The sequence below is a fragment of the Rhopalosiphum padi genome, chromosome 3, assembly GCF_020882245.1.
Source record: "Rhopalosiphum padi isolate XX-2018 chromosome 3, ASM2088224v1, whole genome shotgun sequence".
NCBI classification, from domain to species: Eukaryota; Metazoa; Arthropoda; class Insecta; order Hemiptera; family Aphididae; genus Rhopalosiphum; species Rhopalosiphum padi.
This window is the reverse complement of record NC_083599.1, coordinates 3,366,781-3,390,519: the sequence shown is the minus strand read 5'-3', so window position 1 is coordinate 3,390,519 and position 23,739 is coordinate 3,366,781. Positions and strand designations below refer to the sequence as shown.

At 28.7% G+C, this 23,739-nt stretch overlaps 1 protein-coding gene across 1 annotated transcript; it reads left to right on the top strand.

The window, feature by feature from the left end:
- Nucleotides 1–574: 574 nt before the first annotated feature.
- Nucleotides 575–19,005, top strand: LOC132924710 (uncharacterized). Its single transcript, XM_060989153.1, has 8 exons — nucleotides 575–780; nucleotides 6,934–7,035; nucleotides 7,300–7,584; nucleotides 7,651–7,776; nucleotides 15,093–15,183; nucleotides 17,077–17,250; nucleotides 17,317–17,508; nucleotides 18,718–19,005. The coding sequence occupies exons 1-8, from the start codon at nucleotides 608–610 to the stop codon at nucleotides 18,964–18,966; spliced, it is 1,392 nt and encodes a 463-aa protein (XP_060845136.1). The 5' UTR covers nucleotides 575–607; the 3' UTR covers nucleotides 18,967–19,005.
- The last annotated feature ends 4,734 nt before the right edge of the window (nucleotides 19,006–23,739 follow it).

Here is a 23,739-nt window from a genome sequence, read left to right as displayed (position 1 = left end):
TATATAATCAATTTAAATCGTATAATTAATTTTAGCTGTTGTTTATTTAAAATTATGATATTTTGCTCGTATATATGAATAATATGAATAATGTTATATAGTTATTCCAGTTACAAATTATTATGTAATTTAAAAACTTGATAACGAGAAAATATATTTATTTTTATGAACCCATTGGAACATGAAGCTTTTAAGAATATCGCCATATTGATCGATACCGCCGCTTTGAGCTTTGACGTGCATGGTTGCCATCACTTTCCACCCCAAAGTAAAAGTTTAGTTTTGTGATGCCGTCAATTTGGCAACTCGACCACCGACCCAGTTTTTCGGTCTTATTGATCGTATATAGTTTCCATGGATACGCCCCGATGTACCCCTCGACATATTCCATTTCCTCGCCATACTCAAAGTTCTCCGGGCTATGGAGTCAGTGCACCACTAGCTACTCACCCGGCCCACCACTGCCTGGTGCCGTTTTCCCGACTGCGCTGGCGCGAGTTTTCTGCAGATTTCCCCGGCCAAAGCTGGTGCCCGTTATCGAGTTATTCTCAAGAACGCTCCCAGACAGCTCAGACGTCGCAGTTCGTTTTCAAACTTTCAGTCCAAGATGTCTGACACCGGTGACTTGTGCCTAGAAAAGGAAACTATCGAGGATGCACAACGCCCCGCCGCTGACGACATCGACTGGTCGCAATTTCACGACATGTTTCTAAACATCGAGCGGCGTTTGCCGAATTTCGATCATATGTTAACGGCCATGAATAATTACGCATACCAGAGGTGAGTTTATCGTCGCGATTATTTTACGATAGCTAGTCTTATTATAACTGAACACTGATATGATTTATGAATATGATTTAATATTATAATATGATCCGGTATTATTTACGATCGTCTTACGTTTTACAATATCGCAATAATGTGCCCTACAATAAAATACATCATACCCCCCTCAACCCTCCGTCACTCGCTCTGTGCGTTTCACGACTGCTCAACCCTCCCACCCCGCTTCACCATTAGCACTCCTCGCGTATACGTACACGCACACCCACGCACAGACACCCTGACCCCCGTCGACTAGCCAACCAACCGCACGATAATGTATTATATTATTGTATTATATTGCAGTTGTTGTTTACCGGTTTCTGGCCGTAGTCGTTATTTGAATAACGTGTTCGATTTTTTTTCACGTCTGGTACTAACATTGTCGTTTTTTGAAAGCGGCGCCAATCGAATATATTGTCCATATGAACCGTACACAATATTTAATATATTTTTCATCGTATTAATTGTCCTCTACCCATGTACTCGTGTTTTGTCGTATAATGCTTTGTCATATACATTTTATACATTATTATGTTCCATATGTTACACATACGCGGGCGTGGACTGGCTGGAGTATAGGGGTGTTAGGGGTATTATAGCATCATATGCCCTTGTAATGCTTTGTCCTTTTATCTAAATAGTTGACCTATAAATTGTAATAACTATCATATTTTTACGCTTTTGGGATTAAACCAAGAATTAAATATTTATTAAATTTCCCATAAAATCATAAATTGATGCCCTTAATAAATATTACATCCCAGTTAACCCCTGCATATACGTACTATACACAAGGAAATAAAGTGGTGTAATGACATTTTTAATGAGCGTAAATAATTAAGTTAAGGTTTAAATTTTCTGACATCATTATCTATTGGTAAATTATTTCAAGGCATATCAGATGAAATTAATGATGACGTATTGTTAAATAAGGCCAAAATGTTTAATATTTTACTTAGAGAACCACTCGTACGAGTATTATTTAGTTATCGTTTAAAATCGATCGTCAGATTTGGTTAGGTGTTGCGCAGGTGCAATCAACTCAGGTTACTTTTAACCACCCTCCGGTTCAATGGACCATCCCACAACTACTTCACCACTTCACCCCGTAACCTCATTTGTTTATAGTGCCGGGTCCACTACCACCCCTTCATCACTCCTTTTTAGAACCCCTACCACATCCATCCTACACTACTCAATCGACCACGCCCACACAGCCCTTTATTTTTTAACCCCCTTCACCCCTTCAGAACTACCTTACCGTAACTCAGTTATTTATTGATCCACCGCCCTAAGCATTTTCAACTAATATTACTTGTGTACAAATTTATATGTTTCTTTAATATCGTACATCAATTAAAATAATAGAAATCGTAAATAAAATCATTTATTTTTTCATACCTAGTTGGATTTTTGTATTTAATTAAGTTTTCTCGTGATTAATTATTTAGTATTCATCATATCATAAATTTTTATTATTTTTATTGATTGATTTTATTCTATGCGTTGTCACATTATGTAAGTCGTTATAGTTATTAGTTGATGAGCCTTATTAGTTTTTCGATATTTACTATAAAATCTATTTTTATGATTATTTTTACAAATGTTTCAGATGAGTTGTAATATTATTATTTAGTTATTATGAATTTGTAATTTTCTTTAAGCTAAAGCACAATTTTTTTGAAATTTATTAAAATGGTTGAAATAAATGATAATTATTATTATAATACATACATTTAAAATTAATTAATATTCTAGCGTACATGTTTTTATACGTGCTGTTGTGATTTATTTTGTACAGATTGTTAGTAAACTTACGTGACTATGTGTATTATATAGAAACTAGTTAATCAATTAACAATAATTGTTAGCATTTTTATACAGTTTATATAAGCACGGCATACGGAATACTTGTACAATGTATTTATATACAAAACTAATACATTTATGCGATTTTTGCGGATTTTTATAATCCTGTAATTTACAAATATACAATAATATCACCTCTACTATATACATGAGTGAAAACATACATACTTGTATATATATATATATTACATATTATGATATACGAGTATATCGTATGATTATAAGAGTGTTTGGTTTGATATATGTACATACATTATTTATATAAATATAGGTTTAAAAGGAGACAACAAATTTATATAGACTATATTATAGTACTATTGATTATAAAAAATAATAATAATAATAATATAATATATAATCAATAATAGAACATACTACCCGCTTCCCTCTGTAAAGACGGGTTACGGGCATGTCCACTACCGCACTACCTGTCACTTTGTCTATCGCTAGCATGTTTATTACGACCATTACCCCGCTTTCACAACATCGTTTATTGATCCCACCCACTACCATCACGCAGTATTCCTCCGAGCACAGCGCGTTCCATTATATACGTCAACGATGAGCAACTGAAAGTTATTAGAGGGCCAATTTTTAGAAAATTAAAATTTAGCGGGCAAAAAAGAGGTCATTCAAAATATGCATTTTAATTTAGCATAGACGGTTGACTGAAATAGTATTATAGAATTTTAAGATGTAGCGCGGGCCAGATAAAAAAGGTTCGCGTGCCGAATGCGGCCCGCGGATCGCCAGTTGCCCACCCCTGGTATACGCCAAGATTAATACCTAAATTCTTCATTATTAATTATTATTATCCTATATAAAAAAATATGTTTTTCTGAAAATTAGCTTGTAAAATATTTTTTCCCATAAAGCAGATCAGATTTTCAATATCAGAGAAAATTTTTTTTAAGTACCATTACTGTTTTGATATTGGAATACATACCCGTGTATTTTAAAAAAACGTGTATGTAACAGAGCGGTCCGTGACGACGGCTCGTGACGGCCCGACCGTGACGACCGGCCATCATGCCGACCGTCGTCTTTTTTTTTGTACCCTCTGTAAAGAAGTTTCACTTCAAAAACTTATTCAAATTAAATTAGAATTTAAATCGAATGATCTTAGATACGCTTATTATAAATGCTTTTTAAATTATTATCAATTTTAAATTTTCATATTAAGACGATTCAATACGTCAATATATTTATTATTTAAAAAATCTCGATATTTAGTTATATAGTAAATAGACGTCCATCACCAAATTTAAAAATGATTTTATATAATATTTGTTAATTTAATATGTTTCACTCATTCTATTCGTCACATATTGTCGAACTAGGTATATTTATTGAAACTATTTTATATTTCAACACAAAAATATGCTCTAACGGCACCTGTAAATAAAACCACAAAATTTGCTAAGAAGTCGTGCCAAGTCGATTTGTATAATTTTTAACTATAATTTGTATTTAAGTTCAAATTTGACGAAATAACATATTTTAACTATGAATAACGATATTCATTATTATGTTTGTAGTATGAAATAGCCGGTTCAAAGCCCCCCCCGCGCTTTACCACTCGTCCGACATAAACGCGCCACCGCGCCACCACCTGTACCCATCTCCAGCCAATACCGCGCAGCCGCGTAACCCTCCTCTACTCACCTCCAGCCTACTCGCAGCAACTCATGTAGTCTTGTCAGCTACGCCACCGCCGCCGATGGGCGCTATCAGCTACGTCACGCCCCGTTCCAGGGCGTGCAAGCCTACGCCATCACACCTATATACATATATATATACATATATATATATATATATATATATTATTTTAATTTGTATTATTAATATTTCTTTGCAATGTCTTCGCTATGCTCTCGAACTATATATGTGCATCCAGCAGTTATTGTTAGACCATTATACGAGTTAGGAGTGTCTAGATACATGTCAACCTCGGTTACAGCGTATTATTTGCGTTTTAAATACTATTATTTTAAACGCTCAATGCAATTATTACAAACACGAATTTATTAAAATGCAACGTCGATTGTCGGACACTAGTGTGGTCGGTACAGGAGAACTCGGTTCGTAGGGTGGCGCGGACGAGCTAGGGTCACGCGTCAGAAGCGGAGCAGGGGCGGGGTGGCGGCGTAGCTATATGTGTGTATGTATGTAGTATGTATTTGTGTAATAGGTATGTATGTATATATATATTCGTCGTATTATATATATATATATATAGGTATATGACGTAGATGGCGCGGGCGAGCTAGGGTCACGCGTCACAAGCTGAGCGAGGGTGGGGTGACGGCGCAGCTATGTATGTATGTATATATGTATGTATGTATGTATGTATGTATGTGTGTATGTATGTATATATGTATGTATGTATGTATGTATGTATGTGTGTATGTATGTATATATGTATGTATGTATATGGGTATATTTGTGTGTATATACTATATATGTTTGTGTATATATAGGTATGTATGTGTGTATGTATGTATGTATGTATGTATGTATGTATGTATGTATGTATATAGGTATATTTGTGTGTATATATGTATATATGTGTGTATTTATGTATGCGTGTATGTGTATAGGTATGTTAGTGTGTATATATGTATGTATGTATATAGGTATATGTGTGTATGTATGTATGTATATATGTATGTGTGTATGTATATACATGTCAACCTCGGTTACAGCGTATTATTTGCGTTTTAAATACTATTATTTTAAACGCTCAATGCAATTATTACAAACACGAATTTATTAAAATGCAACGTCGATTGTCGGACACTAGTGTGGTCGGTACAGGAGAACTCGGTTCGTAGGGTGGCGCGGACGAGCTAGGGTCACGCGTCAGAAGCGGAGCAGGGGCGGGGTGGCGGCGTAGCTATATGTGTGTATGTGTGTATATATGTATGTATATGGGTATATTTGTGTGTATATACTATATATGTATGTGTATATGTATATAGGTATGTATGTATATGTATATATGTATATATAGGTATGTATGTGTGTATGTATGTATGTATGTATGTATATAGGTATATTTGTGTGTATATATGTATATATGTGTGTATATATGTATGTATGTATGTATATAGGTATGTATGTATATGTATATATGTATATATAGGTATGTATGTGTGTATGTATGTATATAGGTATATTTGTGTGTATGTATGTATATATGTATGTATGTATGCGTGTATGTGTATAGGTATGTATGTATATGTATATATGTATATATAGGTATTTATGTGTATATGTATGTATATAGGTATGTTTGTATATGTATGTATGTTTGTATATATATATATGTGTAAGTATGTATGTATATAGGTATATGTGTATATGTATGTATGTATATAGGTATGTTTGTGTGTATGTATGTATGTATGTATATAGGTATATGTGTGTATGTATATAGGTATATGTGTGTATGTATGTATGTATATATGTGTGTATGTATGTTTGTGTATATATATATATATATATATGTAAGTATGTATGTATATAGGTGTGATGATGTAGGCTTGCACGCCCTGGGAATCAGTGGCGATGGCGTAGCTAATAAGAGTACATGTGGTGCCGCGGGTAGGCTGGAGGTGGGTAGAGGTGGTGATGCGGTGGCGCAGTATATGGTGAGCGGGTGGTGAAGCGGGAGGGACTTTGAATCGGCTATTTCATACTACTTATGTTATAATTCAATTTTAATTGTAGATACATATTATGAGACTTTTACGTGTATAATAATTTTTTTTACGCAAAATTAAAATTTAAATACTATTTTTTCGATAAAAATTAATTAAACTTACTGTATAGCGAATAATAAAATAAATAAGTATAATAGCAATATCAAAAAATTTAACATAAAATATACATATTATAATGATTACCTATATGTTATTATGTTATAGCAGTGTTTCTCAACCTTTTTATGCTCACGACACATTTCTTATAACCATACATTTTAGACGGAACACTATAGTAATGAAGTACAGTAGAATCTCGGTAAACGGCCGTTCGATAAAACTAATTGATAACAGATTAAATCCGAATAAACCTATTAGATATTTTATTATTATTCAGTTCAAGTACAATAGGGTTATTCATTTTTTAATAAATAATTTTAAATTTTTTAATAAGTAAAAATGCATTTTTATGCGAACCCTCAATGTTCTGTTTAATCTAATAATATATAGTATAACCATGATTATTTTTTTTTAGATTTTCAAGTCTAAAACAATCAAATGATTTGGCTGAATTTTGTGGGGTGATTAAAAAAGGCGTTTTTAATTGGTATACAAGTAATATCAATAATGAAATTAGGTAAGTTTAAACTTACATTTACTACTTTACAATAAGAATTTATATTTTACTACTCCGTGTTTTTTTTTTCAAAAAATAAATATCATAATCAATTAAACAATATTAATATCATAGATACTAAAAGATACAATAAATACTTAATTAAATAATTATTTAATATATGAATTATTTTATGTGAGTATAAGAATATAAACTCAGTACGCAGTTGTTTTTATAATAATAGTTATGTAAAATTAATAATAGATGTACATTTTTTTAAAGTAGAGTACCGAATTTTGGGGATTTGACAATAAATCAAGTTTTTGATGAAGACATATTAATGAGAGTTGACAAGAAACTAGTTACTAATACAATTAGTAATGGTACAAACACGGATGCTAATAAAGACATTAGTAACATTACAAACTCAAGTGCTAATACAGATACTTGTAATAGTACAAAAACAAGTACTAATACATGTTCTTATGCAAGTGTTAGTACGTGTCCTTATAAAAAAGCTAGAACAAGTCTTAATACTCATTCAGTGATGACGCCAAATAACAAACATTCGTAAGGAATGATTTACTTAGTTAATTTTTATCTTATAATTTTTAATTAATTTTTTAAATTTTTTAGTTATAGACACGTAGAAAATAAAAGTGCATTAGAAGCTTCATCGCAGTTAACTAAGACAAATGATAATATTGATCACAATTTTAAAGTAATAATGCCGAATATAACTGTTGATAATATTTTTACAAGGTAAGTTCTAATTTAAATCTATAAACGGTGATAAGTATTATAAACTATTGTAATAACGTATAAATAGAAATAAAAGAAATATAAAACTGTACGTGTAACAAGTACGCGCGGATGAAGTGAAATTTCTTTCAGTCATGCAACTGATATTATAAGGTGTGCATTGTAATAAAATAAAAATAACACACTTTACAATTTTATTTTCAATAGAACTGTATTTTTTTTAATTTTATAATTTATTATAATATGTAATTTTTATTATTTATTTATTGAAGTTTAATTTTTTTAATTTTTTAATTTATTATAATAAGTAATTTTTTAATTATTTATTTGTAACTAATAAAATAATAATAATAATAACCTTGACGGCGGCCCGTGACGGCCCGACCGTGTCCGACCGTCGTCATTTTTATATACACTCTATAAAGAAGTTTCACTTCAATAATTAAAATTATTACACTTAAAAGCGCTGGAGAATAAAACCATCTACCAGATTTTAATATTAAATTTACACAATTACCTAATTCCTGATTTCGAAGTCGTGTATTCGAGAATAGGATCAAGTACATCGTATATAACAGTGGTCGGCAACCATTTTGGACTCTCGAGCCACATTCACGAATTAAAAAAATGTCACGGGCGGGACAAAAATAAAAATTGTATGTTCTTAAATTAGTTATTATGAAAATAATAACACTGTCCAAAACTCAAAAATAATAAAATGCATAAAAAAAATTTCGTCGTTCTAAAATTTAAAGCGGATCGTATACAATAGTGGCGCAGGCCGCCGGTTGCCGACCACTGGTGTGTAGATGTAGAATAGATATATAAATTATAATAAAACTATAAAAATATATTATAATCATGCATCTTACCTGACTCGCAGTTGTATATAATATGCTATGCAGTAACATAGTGAATTAAATAATTCTCTGAACACGTGAATCCAAATAAATACAACACTGTTTTTGCTCGTTGAATATGGTGGTCCAGTAGTCGCTCCCGCAAGAACCGGCGCGGTGTTGAGAGATGTTGCTAATGTGACTAGTGCGCACAAACTAACGACAATACGATACGGTCATGCCGGCCAGAGTGGCCGACGGCTTCATATAAAAGGACTCTGTATTTCCAAGAAACTACCTACTTTATCTTTGGTGGCAGAGACCTTTATTCGGCTATTTCTTGTCTCTGGCGGCAGAGTCTTGCGCTCCATTGTCACAAATTCGTCTGAGTTTCTTATACGTGACCTTACAATGTAAATCGTCCCTTTCATAGCAGACAAAAGATTTATGTTGAAATTATTAACTGTGCGTACGACAACTCGATAGTTATTTATTTATTTTATTTAAACTGCTATACAATAAATGATACAGTGAACTATATAGCAATAAGGTTATATGGGAAATTGAATATGGTTCTTTTTATATATATATATATAGTATTAAGATTAACGGTATTCTTTGAGCAGTTTAATGTATTTGCGTTGTTAATTTTCAGTTGAATATCTATATTATTATTCAAAATAATGTTATAGTTTTCGATCAAAAAATCATTTCCAAGTATAATTATTACACTGGATACAGTTTTTACTATACGTTTATTGTTTGCGCCGCCGCCGATAGTACCGTTATATCGGACTAATTAAAAGGTAGGCCGTATTCACGACTTCACGAGTGTTCGTCAATTGCGCCGACTACCTGAAATTTATACATCTTTTGTGCCGACGGATTTGTCCCAAACTAAAAAGGTATATATTATATCGATTGCGCCAGGAAAATATAATATAATATATAGTTAATGAGTTGTACGTATATTAAGTTTAGTAGCGGAGTAGTAGACTAACTGCAATTTGAAACTATGTAAAAAAATGTTTTCAAAAACTTCAATACTTTTTGAAACAATGAGTGTTTTATGATAAAAGAATCGCCCTGTATAATATGTGCTATAATAGGTATATTATATTACTATACTACTATATTAGATATTTTATTTTAATTAAAAAGTACATAATAAATTAAATAAAATTATTAAGTCTTATTTAGTCATTACCTTATTTATAACTGTTCAGTATCGCCAGCGCAATTAATGGATAATCTTTTTTTCGACTTCAATATCGACCGGTGCAGTCCATGTACCTATAACCTTTTTGAATCCCATAATTTTTTTTTCCTTACCTGTGGGCTGTGATTTCTAATGCAATTGGCATATATTCGAATTCACGGGCTTCGCCGGACGACCACACACACACACACACACGGGCAAATGTAATTTCCTACACGAGACCTATAAGGTAAACAAGATACATATGTTAGTTCTTACACGATAAAATAAGGTACATATGTAAGTTCCTGTTCCTACACAGTAAAAATCAGGTACATGTGTAAGTTCCTACACGGTAAAAAAACAGGTACACGTGTAAGTTCCTACACGGTAAAAAAAGGTACACGTGTAAGTTCCTACACTAAGTATATTATAAGTTATCGATCTAATATCAGTTATATCATATTATAATACTGCTGTCATACTCATACATTTTAACCCTTTATTCTATATGATATATAATTCTTTATAATATTTAATAATTTACCTAATAAATATTATCAATTTAATAATTTTAATATAATAAAACAATAAAAAAAAAATATTATATTTTATGAGGTTTATTTCTGAAACTTTGAGGTTTAACGTAGTCATACTGATTAATTTTTTTAGTTGAATATTCTTTTATTTTTTGATTCATAAAATTTTCTTTTTCGGCATGTTTTTGACTTATTTTAATTACTGAGTTACTATCAGTTGTTCTTATTTTTATACATGTATTAACTTGAAATAATTTGAGAATTTCGATAATTTTAAAAATATGCGGATGTTGATGATAAAAATTAAATTAGATAGATAGCTTATAAATTATATATTATATAGAATAAAGGGTTAAAATGTATGACAGTATTTTATAGACGTAGATTGATAACTTATAATATTCCAAGTGTAGGAACTTACACGTGTACCTTTTTTTTCGTGTAGGAACTTACACATCACATATGTAGGAATTAACGTATGTATAATTGTCTACCTGTTACTCTCGTGTAGGAACTTACGATTCCCCAAACACACACACGCACATTAATTGTTAATTTTATTCGTATTATACATTTTATTGTGAATTATTTTATTATAATATAATATTATGTAGATTACGGCGACGCGCTATCGGCCGCCGCCAACTCCCGGGTGCGCGGATAATTAGCACGGCCTACGGCATTCGTCAGTCGCTTTTTCGTATCGCACTCTGTCGTATCCCATTTCGAAATTATTAACTAAATTAAGCGAAGTTGTTAATCGCCAGGCTCGAATTTCCAGTGATTTTTGGTTATATATATAACAAGGCGCTAATCGCCTAACCCTTATTATTATATTACCTATTATATTGAGTGAGCGCGAATCGCCACTCATCTCTATCTTACAAATTATATTGGCGCTAATCGTCGCCGTCAGTTGTATTATATTTTATAGGCGCGGATCGCCGTCAACTATATTATATCTCATATAGGCGCCAATCGCCGTATTTTATTATTACATTTTTTTTGACGCTAATCGCCACATTTTTTAATATTATATTTTATGGACGCTAATCGCCACCTTATATTATACTTAGAGCACCGACAATTTGTGAGTTTTTCCTAAATTATTATTTTATCTATATTTTTAAGGTTGTGCCAATTGCAATTTTATTATACATTATTATTAATAATACTTAGCTGTTTAATACTATTATTTATTATTAGTTGTGCCGATCCGGAAACTATTATAATATTATTATTTTACCTGTTGGGCAAAAAGGGCCGTAGTTACATTTATTATTATTATTATACAACATAATAAATTTTTATTATCTGCATTTGAGTTACCATCAATTTAATTAGAGTTAACTATTTTCCTTAGTTTTTAAGATTACACAATACACACTCGCACACTTGCACACAAATATACACACATACACACACCACCCACACACAAGCACTCACAGGTTTTGCTCGGCGACCCTGTCCAACTCCTGCTGAGTGCTATACACACTATACACGCATTAACACAGGTCGGTGCGTGTGTGAGTGCAGCGCGCGAAGTAGCTAGGTAACCGGGCGCGCGTATTAATACCTCACGATCCCGGCCCGTACATTTATATCTATATCGAAGTTATTATAGTTAATCTTAATTGTAATAAATTATAGTTATACCTGATATACAACCTGCTTAAATCGTATATTCGTATACTATGGATAAGAGCCACAGCCATAAGCGCCGCCAGGAATTTTATCAGGTGGTGCATCGTGCAAGTGGATATACGCTAATTTCTAAATAATGCTCAAATACGTAATAATAATAATAATAATAGTTAAATACTTAAATACGTAATATAAAAATATAAAATATATGATATATATATATATATTATGCAATATAAAATTGTTTCAATACCATTCAATTTTTTAAATTTAATTTAAGTTTTTGTAAAGCCGTGCACCCCCTTTCACCCCCCTCACGGCGCCCACAGCATAGTATTTTGTTGCCGATATTAGCGACGAGTCTCCGAATGAAGTGATCGATGTGCGTATGATGCAACTCATCGCATAATTATCCACCGGCACAACGGATTATTTAATTTTTCTGTGGATAAATATGCGAGAAGTTGCGTTCCGCATGCGTACCTATCGTGAGTATTGGGTTTATTATCCGGTCCTAATAGTTGTATAGTTGTATTATACTCTGCGTAATTGTATATAATATTCGTTGGGAAGTAAATAGTAATTCTTGTCTAATACAGCATATTATGTTTGTATGTCAATTGTTATTGGTGTTATTTTATTATTACACATGGAATTTATATCATGTAATGCATTTGATGTATTATGTATTTAATTTATTTTTCGAATTGTGTCTGCTTTCATAAAGGTTAGAATATTTACAACTGCATTTAACCTAATTCTTACATTTTGTTTCGTTCACTTATAAATTATAATTTTTAGCCGAATGCCTAGCAATACTTATTACAAATTCGGCATACCAAGTATGGCAGTGGCGCAGCTAGGATTTTTCGGGGGGGGGGCTGATTAATTTCTTCAAATACAATTTAAGATTTTTGTAGCGATTTTTATAGACTATTCAAAATAAAAAATAATTTTTAAATTTTCTTAATATTTCGTTTGGGGGGGGGGGTTACAGCCCCCTCAACCACCTGGCTACCCCAGTTTATCTTTGAAAAACATTTGTCTTCGGCATGATTATTGGGTCTTTGGCATTTTGAACATTGAGATATTTGTTTTAATATATTGAAATCTATTTTGTTTGTTAATTATTCTTATAATATTTATTATAAACATTCTCTTAAGAGGACGTCGCACCCGCATGTGTCGTCTCTGTCTTACACACGTACGACATCGGTAAAATTCGTGTACGCAGTCTAAGTATAACTCGCTCAATTTTGATTCTAGAGTAAATATACCTATTATAAAATTAAAATATGACAATATTTTAGAGGGCAGGACGATGAGTTTTTTTAGAAAATTAAAATTTTGAAAAGTTAAAGGTAATTTAAACATTTTGAAATTTTTGCTAATTCTAAACGGTTATAATGAACGTTTTATTATAAATAATGGAAAAAACTCATCGTCTTGCCCTCCGAAATATTGTCATGTTTTAATTTTATAATAGATATATTTACTCTAGAATCAAAATTGAGCGAGTTATACTTAGATTGCGTAAATGCATTTTACCTATGTCATACGTGTGTAAGACGGAGACAACACGTGCGGGTGCGACGTCCTCTTAACATACAAAAAATTGCTTTTTGTAATTTTGGCCGTTTTTTTTACTGAAACCCAAGTAAACAATTTTGTTCTAAGCAACCCTATATATCGAATGTTAAACTTCTGTAATAAGTTAAATTTTAAAGGATATCTTTTTTGCAGATGATAAGGCGAAATTAAAGTATATTATAACTTTAATTATAACATAATGTCATAATAGTATATGTATCATTATATTATATTTTGCGGGCGTAAATTATTTTAACAATTAAAAAATAATAATATATAATTATAATATTTTTGTGAATCATTTAAGATTTTATTAATGTTTTTTTCTTATAAATTATATATAATATAATAATATTATATATAAGCTAAATATATATTTTTTGTAAAATGTACTAGATCATATAATAGAATACGTGACCCCTTCGAAAATCAGTAGAAAGGTAATTGCGTAAATTTAGTATTAATATCTAGTAGATGGTTTTATTCTTCAGTGCTTTTAATTTTAGGGAAGAATCCCCCAAACCTGGACATTTTATTAATGCTGAAAATAACCTTTAGCTCATTTTGATTTTATATTTCTTTTATTTCTATTTTTAAGTTATTACAAAGTGGCGCCTAACGTAGGGCTCTATAGATCAACGACGCTCGAAATGCGATCAATTTTCATCTGTCGATCGAGTCAACGTGAAACTCCTCGTAATTTTTCTTTAAAAAAATTCCGATAGCAATACATAATGAGTAACCAAAGGCAAACCAATATTTAAACAATAAAATAATCGATTTTCGTTGGCCAAAACGAAATTCATAGTCATAGAGCAGCGGTCCTCACTAGGATTTTAGAAAGGGCCAAATGTAATTTTTAAAATTACTCGCGGGTCACATACATTTTTAATGATAATAATTAAAAATATAAAAATAATAAGATAAGATAAAAAGCGACGTTTATTTTATTCATTGTTTATAGAATTTTGGATTTTAGAATGTACAATTTAATTTTACTGCGGGCCGCTCTAAATGTGTTAAAGAGTCGCGTAGTGGGGACCACTGCTATAGTGTATAGATGTTTAAAAACGAAGCTATAAACATTCCCCGAGTCTTAAGGAATATAAAATTTGATGAGAATTGGTTCAGTAGTTTCTAAGTATATTAGTCATATTCAAACGTACATCGATTTTTCTATAACAATAGATATATACATTGATATACCAATCCATTAGAGTTGTGACTTTGCGAGGATTAAACTATATTTTTTTATACAAGTTTTTTTTTAGTTTGAATTTATTTCGATAAGAGGACTTTACAGTTTACATTAATGTTTTAAAATTGTTACATTATTTTATTTTTCAAGTTACCAATGTTCAATAATAACATTATACTTAATAATAGAACAATTTTTAATGTGATTATTATTCTGCTTTTCATAAAAATTAATATAAAAACATTAGAACTGTATAGTACGTAAGCGTTTCCAAAAATTATACATTAATATTTATTTTAATGTTTCAGAAAAAGAATTACTATCAATCATGATTTGAATCTTGAAAATGATTATGAACGACATTGGTGGAAACAAACAAATGATAAAATTATTTTAAATGTAAGAATATATTTTGTTTTTAATTTAACTCTATACTACCATTATTAAAAATCAACTTAAAATATAATTAAAACATATGGAAGGGTCTTTGATGAATTTAATAAATCGTCAAATTGACAATTAATTATGAATATTATCTAATGCTTTTAGCTTGAAAAATAAAAGGTTTGAGAAGAAAGGATATTAAGATAATAGAACCTTAAGAGCTTAATTCTTAGAAATTTTTAATGAATTCTTAAATATATTGGTGATAACTGATACTAGTGATACTATATTGCTATTTAAAAATTACAAATCATAATATATTTATATATATATATATTATGCATAATTTGTTTAGAATTTTTAGAACCGTTTACAAACATACGATATGGTCGTGTTTACATGTTTTTTACTCTCTATGATTTCAGTAAGTATACTACAGGTGAGGAGATTTTTTCAGATCCTTCAAATGATCTTACATAAATTTTAAATCAGTATTCTAATCCTAATAACTAGGTTATGTAGAAAAAAATGTTTATGCTTTACAATTAAACAAAATATTTTTTTTATCATCCATTAATTTACATACTCAAAATTTAAACGACAAATCGAATATAGTCTTAATAAATAGGCTTTATGAGCCTGAGACACCTTAGCTTTAAATACTAGGCCCACCGATTATTTTCGTTATTGTGTATAAAATAGAAAATTAATATAGAATTATATTATACAATTATTACATTACATGTTTATGCCTTTCATTAAGCCTTTAATAATATCATACATAAACTCAACTCAATGAATATTATATTACTATAGTCTATATTATACTCTCTAGTCTATACTAATACAAATGCTCATTAATATATAGACACTTAATACTTATTAGTTATAAGTTATAACCAATATAGGAAATATTAAATATAATATATTTTTTATTATTATTATTTTATTTTGTAAATAAATTTCTCTTTATACGTAGAACATATAAAAAATACATACGGTAAACGGACAGTTTGTACTATCTATTGTTTAAGTTGCATATCGCGGACACTTTGTACGGTGATAACTGATAATAAATTGGTAAAATTCGATCGCGGACGTTTTGTACAGTATGTAAACGGTGGTGTTTTTATTTTGTATATTTTTGAATATTTTGGATAAAATGCATATTATTGCATTTATTGAACAAAATGAATATTATTGCGAAAAATGCATGTTTTATAGTATATTTCGTAATTAATATTTATAATTTAATATTAATATTACGTATTTAATTCTAGCCCTGCTGATTAAAGTATAAAACTTATTTTTTTTTGTCAAACATACATTTTCAAATTTTTCAAACATAAAATTAAAAATATTTCCACTATTGAATGTGAATTATAAATTTTATTTCTAAATTATAATTATAATAATAATCTTAATAATATTAAGACAAACAAAGAATCACTGATGTATTTCAATAAATAAATATTTTTTTTGTAACTATATTTTTGTGCTTATAAAAATTTAAATGCATATTTTACAATTTTTTTATCGCATACAAATCCTAGCCCTGATTATTATTATTATTATATTATTATATTATTATTTATGTATGTTAACATTGTTAACTACCTGTGTTTTGTAATACCAAAATACAAATTATGTCTAACATTTCACGTCTCAACATTTTTTTTTACATGAAATATTACAAACTGTCCGCCATATATATTTTTATTACTTTCTGAAATAGTACAAACTGTCCGCGGTTTTCATTTTTTCCGGGTGACCGTACAAAGTGTCCTACAACCATATTTTACAGAATACAATAGATTACAGTTTATAAAAAATACAAAAGATAAATATTTGCCAATAGTTATAGATAGTAGATACATAGCTACAGCAATTTTTTTGTGTTATTGTTAGGTGGATATATCTGACTTAGTTGACTGTATTCCAAACATCAAAGTTGTGGTAACCATAATTGGTTTTAAGATTAAAATAAAACGTTCAAATAAATGGACTGTTCTTGTATCAAATAAGTTTGTTAAAGCTATCAGCAAATGCAAATGGGCAATCAATAAACTCATGCATGTCAAAGTAAGCTATTTTAAATAACTAATAATTTCAACATATAACTATAATTGATTTTTTTATCCTTATTAGTTAACTATTAATAAAAGGGAAAATGAATATTGGAATAAATGCCTCGTTACTGAAATAAAAGAACTAGATACATTAAATTGTAATAATCAATCTTCTAATGTGTGCAGTTCACCTAAAATTGATTCAAAGAAATTAAAAATCAGTTCAACGAGAAAAGAATGTCTGGCATCTTTAACAAGATTTCTCCGACATGTGAGTATAATTAAAATGAATTTTATATATATTAATCTGTAATTTGTAGTATATTGTGTGTTGAATCTACTGTAGAAATTTAATATTAGCAAGCACGGCACTAGAATTTTTTTCCAGGGAGGGTAAAGTGGGGCAAATATTTTTCTTACATGGGTTAAGATTTTTTCAACAATCAATGAGGTTATTTAAATAAAATATAAATATTTTCGTATCATATAACTTAACATATTATAGCTATTAGCTATATAGTAACAAACTTTTGAATAGTTAAAAATGTTTTGCCAAATATTTTTTATTTATCTTATGTAAAAAAATCATTAATCACAGTCCTTCAACAATTATATTAATAATGATATACAAAATTTATAATTTCTTTATTACTTTAATATTACATACATTTGTGAATGAATTTATGTTAGTAAATAGTAGGTTAATCCATAATAAAAAGACCAAAGATGTTATTTGTTCAAACTTCATTATAATATTCAATTATTATAATTTATAAAAAATTTAATTAAAAATTAATAAAATAAAAAATTTAACTTAAATATAAATATATTTATATATTTATCATACATATTTTCAGTAGGGGGGCTGGTGAGGGGGCTGAACTGTTTTCTGGGGGGGGGGGCTAGAGCCCCACCTTGCCCCTCTTGGCGCCGTGCCTGAATATTAGGTAAAGGAATAAGGTTCAATATTAGTAGATTAAGTTACCAAAAACAACATAAAATCCGCAATAATTATAAAGTCATAGTCATATAATTCAATGACCTATATTGAATGTTCAACAGAATGTTATTTTAAAGAAAAATTTTATTCCATAGTACTTTGACATTTTTTAGTCTATAGTTTAAAATTTATCATCTTTATAACATATAAATTATTTTTTAAATTCTTGGGGAAGTATAGTTATTTTATTTGCACATACATGCAACGACGATTTTATTAATAAAAAACATATATTAATAAAACATATTAATGTAATAATTTCAAGTGCTTTAAAAGTTTCTGATTTAATTAAAAAAATTTATTTTTCTATTAAAAAACGTACCTACAAAAAATTACAATTTATATAATTTATTTTATGATTCTTAGATTTGAATTTTTAAACTTTAGTTCAAATTGTTTTAAAATATAAAATAACATACTTGATCCCATTAAATCATCACTCAAATATTTATTACATAATGAATAATCTTTTTTTAATAGGAATATGGCTTGGATAATTTTGATACATTTATAAAAGGACTAGAACAACCTACAGTAACCAGTCGTGCTAAGACTGTAGATGAATTGCAAGATCCTACTATAACTTTGAAGTTGTCTGTAGATCCAAATACAGATAAGTCTCTGAACTATGATTCTGAAGGTCCACCGAATATAGAATTATCTTCTATAGACTCTGAAGTTCCACTAACATTAGCAGAGTCATCTAACTCCGAAATCCCTCAAATTTAGTCAGTATCTTCAATAGATTTAGAATCTGTTAAATCCTCTTCGCATTATTAATAATAATAACAATATTTATAGTAAGCATTACCTTAACCTTAGTGACAACATTATAAAGTATAATGTATATACAGTGTTAAGTTTCAAGAAAAGCATTTTAGACAAAAATGTATGGGTAATTCATATATTTTTAAAATTGCGTATACTTAGTTTATTAAAAGCAAAATAGTTGAAATTATAATTCATCAATGTTTGAGATTTAATTATCATTATAGGTAAAACTTAAAAATAATTATTTTATATTTATTTTAAGACAAAATACTATTGGTTTTTAATTGTTTAATTAAATGTAATCACTACTTATATTAACGATAAATTATAACATATAATGACTCATAAAACGAATTTATGCCTATATTTCAAAATAAAGTATTGAGTTAAGAATCATAAATGTTTAATTTCCCAAATGAGTAAGAGTTCCTGGAGAATTTAATACTGTTTCGCTTTTTATCAAATTCCAATTAGAGGTATTATGTTAAACATTTTTATGAAATTATTATGAAGAAAATCTTGAAAATGCAAACTTAACATTTATATATTACATGCAAAAATAAAATTTAATTAACTAACAAAGTATATTTTTAAAAATGTGATAACCGATTAAAAATAAAAAAAAAAGTAAAAAAAATGATTGACTAAAATCACATATTTCACATTTTCTGTTTAATAAAAAAAAATATGAATGATAAAAAGAATAGAACCTATAGATAACTCAATAAATTGTTAATAAAATGTATTATATCAAAGTTTATTCTTTTGAGTATTATTAATAAATAATTACGATGGGTTCAGCTTTCTTTAAAAAAGACAGGAAGAACTATTGACGATCTATTGGAGAATGAAGATAAATCTATTAAAACTTATACGAGTAACTAGTCGAAAACACGAAATGCAAAATATTAATGTAAGGAACAATTTAATATTTTTATAATTTCAAACTTAAAAATTTCTTTTAATAATTTGGTTTTGTTGAATTGTTATAGGTACAAATTTAAAAAAATACTACTGTTAATGAACTTTTCCGTCGAAAATCATTCAAGATTGTCAGTTTGTCAGAAATCACTGTTGTAAACCAATGCAATAGTCTATATGACTATATATTGCTAGAGCAGCGGACATTTCATCTATATGTAAATATATTTCAATTTTCTTTAATTATACATAATACATATACTATACAGTATACATCCATTATACATTTGCCCATACACTATATTATATATATCGATGTTAACGTTAAAAACTACAGTATTAATAATTTGATGTGTGTGCATGTCGTGTTTTGCTATATGTCGTGTACAAAAATCATCGGTAGAAAGCATGATAAAAATATAAACAATTTGTAATGAACAAATTGTTTATAAATTTGAGGCCTCGTAAAAAACTATTAGACATTTATGCGTCTACTCAATTTCACATCTATCAATTACACTTTCTCGACCAATAAAAATGTATATTGTTATATTATTTACTTGCTGTCGACGTGCACTTCGTTGCCCTAAAAATTACGACCTCTAATATACATAATGCATGAATGTTCAAGAGTAAAAAAAAAAAATAATAAAACTGGAATTAAAACCGACGAGTATGATATCTTTGCAAAGCTCTCGCTTAACGGACTTAACTGGCATTGAGGACATTATAATATGGTATATCGAAAAAATTACCAAACTCTTCAGTTTTCTTACGTTATATTATTATTATTACCTATATGTTTTTATATTTATAACTAGAGTTGCGAATTTGATGTGTGTGCATGTTGTGTTTTGCTATATATTGTGTATAAAAATAATGGTATTGTAATTCGTTTGTCGTTTGGTGTTATTTATAACTGATAATTATTGTAGAAAATTTTATTAATAATTTTAATAATAATTATTAAACTAATATTTTTTCAAATATTTAAATAAGTAAAATTTACAAAATTGCAAAAACTTTCAAAACTGCAATAAATTGCAATATAAAATTAAATTATATATATATCTGACTATTATAAATTATATTACATGTGTGATTAGATTCGAATTATTTGATGATACAAATAAGTTGTAATATCAATTAAATACCATCTTTATTTATAAGTCACATTATACGAAATATTATGGGTTTGTATTTTTAACCGATTGAGGTATATTATATTAGTCCGTTGGGCGAATTGACCCAAAATATGGTCTGTTTGAGCGAACTTATATGTACCATTCGTGCGAGGATTTATACAACTAAAAATACCGTTTGGGACAATAAGTATGAAAATGCATACAATCAGTGGCGTGCTCATGAATTTTGAATTGTGCGGGAGGAGGGGAGGTTAATTTTTTAATACAATATTATATTCAATGTTCATTATGAATTAAGATATAGGCGTCATTTCAGATTTTTTTCGCATGTGCGAGGTGTCAAGTAGGCAATTTTGAAATCTCACCAGGCCATATAAAAATATAATACGTATATCATCTACATTATCCTGGCATCCTGCTTCCAATTATTTCCTTACATCATGGACCGAATCAATGCATCAACATAAATAGAAAAACAATTTCACCCGCCCAAACGGTACAAATGATGATAGTCGCCCAAACGGACTATTTTTTTTTGGTCAAAATTATTACCTTTGCCCAAACGACCACCGCCCAAAATTATAATCTATGGCACAGTTGAAGGGCGATAATCTAAAATTCTAAAACGTGGTATTGCCAAACATCAAAATGTTCACAAAGTGAGCAAATCTATATCGCGTCTTATGACATGTATTTACACTTTGAATTGGCTTATTCAAATGTAAAAAATGAAAAAATAAACGATTGGTTGCGTCAAAATAAATCTATTTAGAGTTTAAAACATAGTTTTTATCCTTTTAAAAAATGTTATTAGGCCAATATGTGGTATCGCCAGCAATAAAATTGCCAGTTTATGAAAATATGAATTTACTATTTTTGGTATAAACTATTTGAATTAATATTGATTATTGTTAATCATATTATTATTATTAAATAAAAGCAAGTTGAATTATACGTATAAACTATGTAGAATGGCAATATCACGTTTGGTTATGAGATGAAATGACATCCTATACCAATAACTCGGGCAATATAGCATTTTGGTTTGAACACGGCAATAATACAACGTTTTGAATTGAACGGCGGTTTTTAAATCGATTTAATCACAGAAATAATCGATATAAACTGCATTTTAGGCCAGATTTGAATTCCTCGTGTTTTTTTACACTAGAATCAATGTTTATCTCGATTTTCAGATTTTTGGCAATACCGCGTTTTGGATTATCGCCCCCCTACAATTATTCTATTTTGATCTCAAATTGGTGACCCACATCTCTCTTCAAATTTTTGATCGAGATAAAAGTTAATTGTTTTTAACCTTAATCGGTAAAGGCGTCCGATTTGTTGAATTATTATTATATTTTATTAATAAGGTATACCTACTTTGTATTATAATATTTATCAATTTTTTTTTTATGTACACATCTTTTAATATTTATTTGTATTATGAATGTTTGTATAGTTCGTTATTATAATTAATTATTTAATGTTGTTTCTATCAAAAACGATATAGATTAAGAACTAACTACATTTTTTAATTATATACGTTAATGTTAAGAAATAATATGTTAAATAGTGTACTAAGTACTGATATCTTATACTAGAAACATAATTATTAGGTACACGTCTTATTATATGAATTATTAATCAAATGGTATATTAAAAAATAATATCGTAGGTCTAATTTTTTTTTTTAATTTCAGAAAATAAGAAATTTTATATTATATTATAATATAATGTATGATATTGAACTATATACATCAGTAAATATGTTATTATTAATGTTGATATGTATATACTGTATATATTTTATATTACCTATATGACATGAATTTGATGACTAATATTATTTTTTTTTGATATACCGACGATTATTTTTAAATACCTATATAATACAATGTCTATAATAAGTACTATATTATAATATCTAATGTAATACGGTACATAATATCATACAATTTTAAACTAAAATTAACGAATTTAATTAGTATTATGAATGTGGCTATTGTTTGTGTTAAAACATTGATAAATACGTGAAACAACTCTAAAAGTATAAAACTTTTTTTTATAAATTATTAGATATGGGTAACTTTTAAATAAAACTTGGTTGAAATGAATACGTTCTATTTCAATACAACTTTCATTAAGCCATGAAAATATATAGTTTTATTTCATTTATATTTATATTTTGTATAAATAAAAGTAAATAATTACACATTGATATTAAATATCAAATACATAAAAAATTATCAGAAATGTATACTTTCATGATATATTCTATACTACCAATTATTTGATATTTTAATATAATGGATTTAAACACAATTTATAAGGACAAATACATGCAAAAATTTAATATTAGTGTTTGGCACCTATTCGTGAAGTCGACCATCTACAATGTCGACGAAGAAGAACTATTGACGATCTATTGGAGAATGAAGATAAATCTATTAAAACTTATACGAGTAACTAGTCGAAAACACGAAATGCAAAATATTAATGTAAGGAACAATTTAATATTTTTATAATTTCAAACTTAAAAATTTCTTTTAATAATTTGGTATTGGTTAATTGTTATAGGTACAAATTTAAAAAAATACTACTGTTAATGAACTTTTCCGTCGAAAATCGTTCAAGATTGTCAGTTTGTCAGAAATCACTGTTG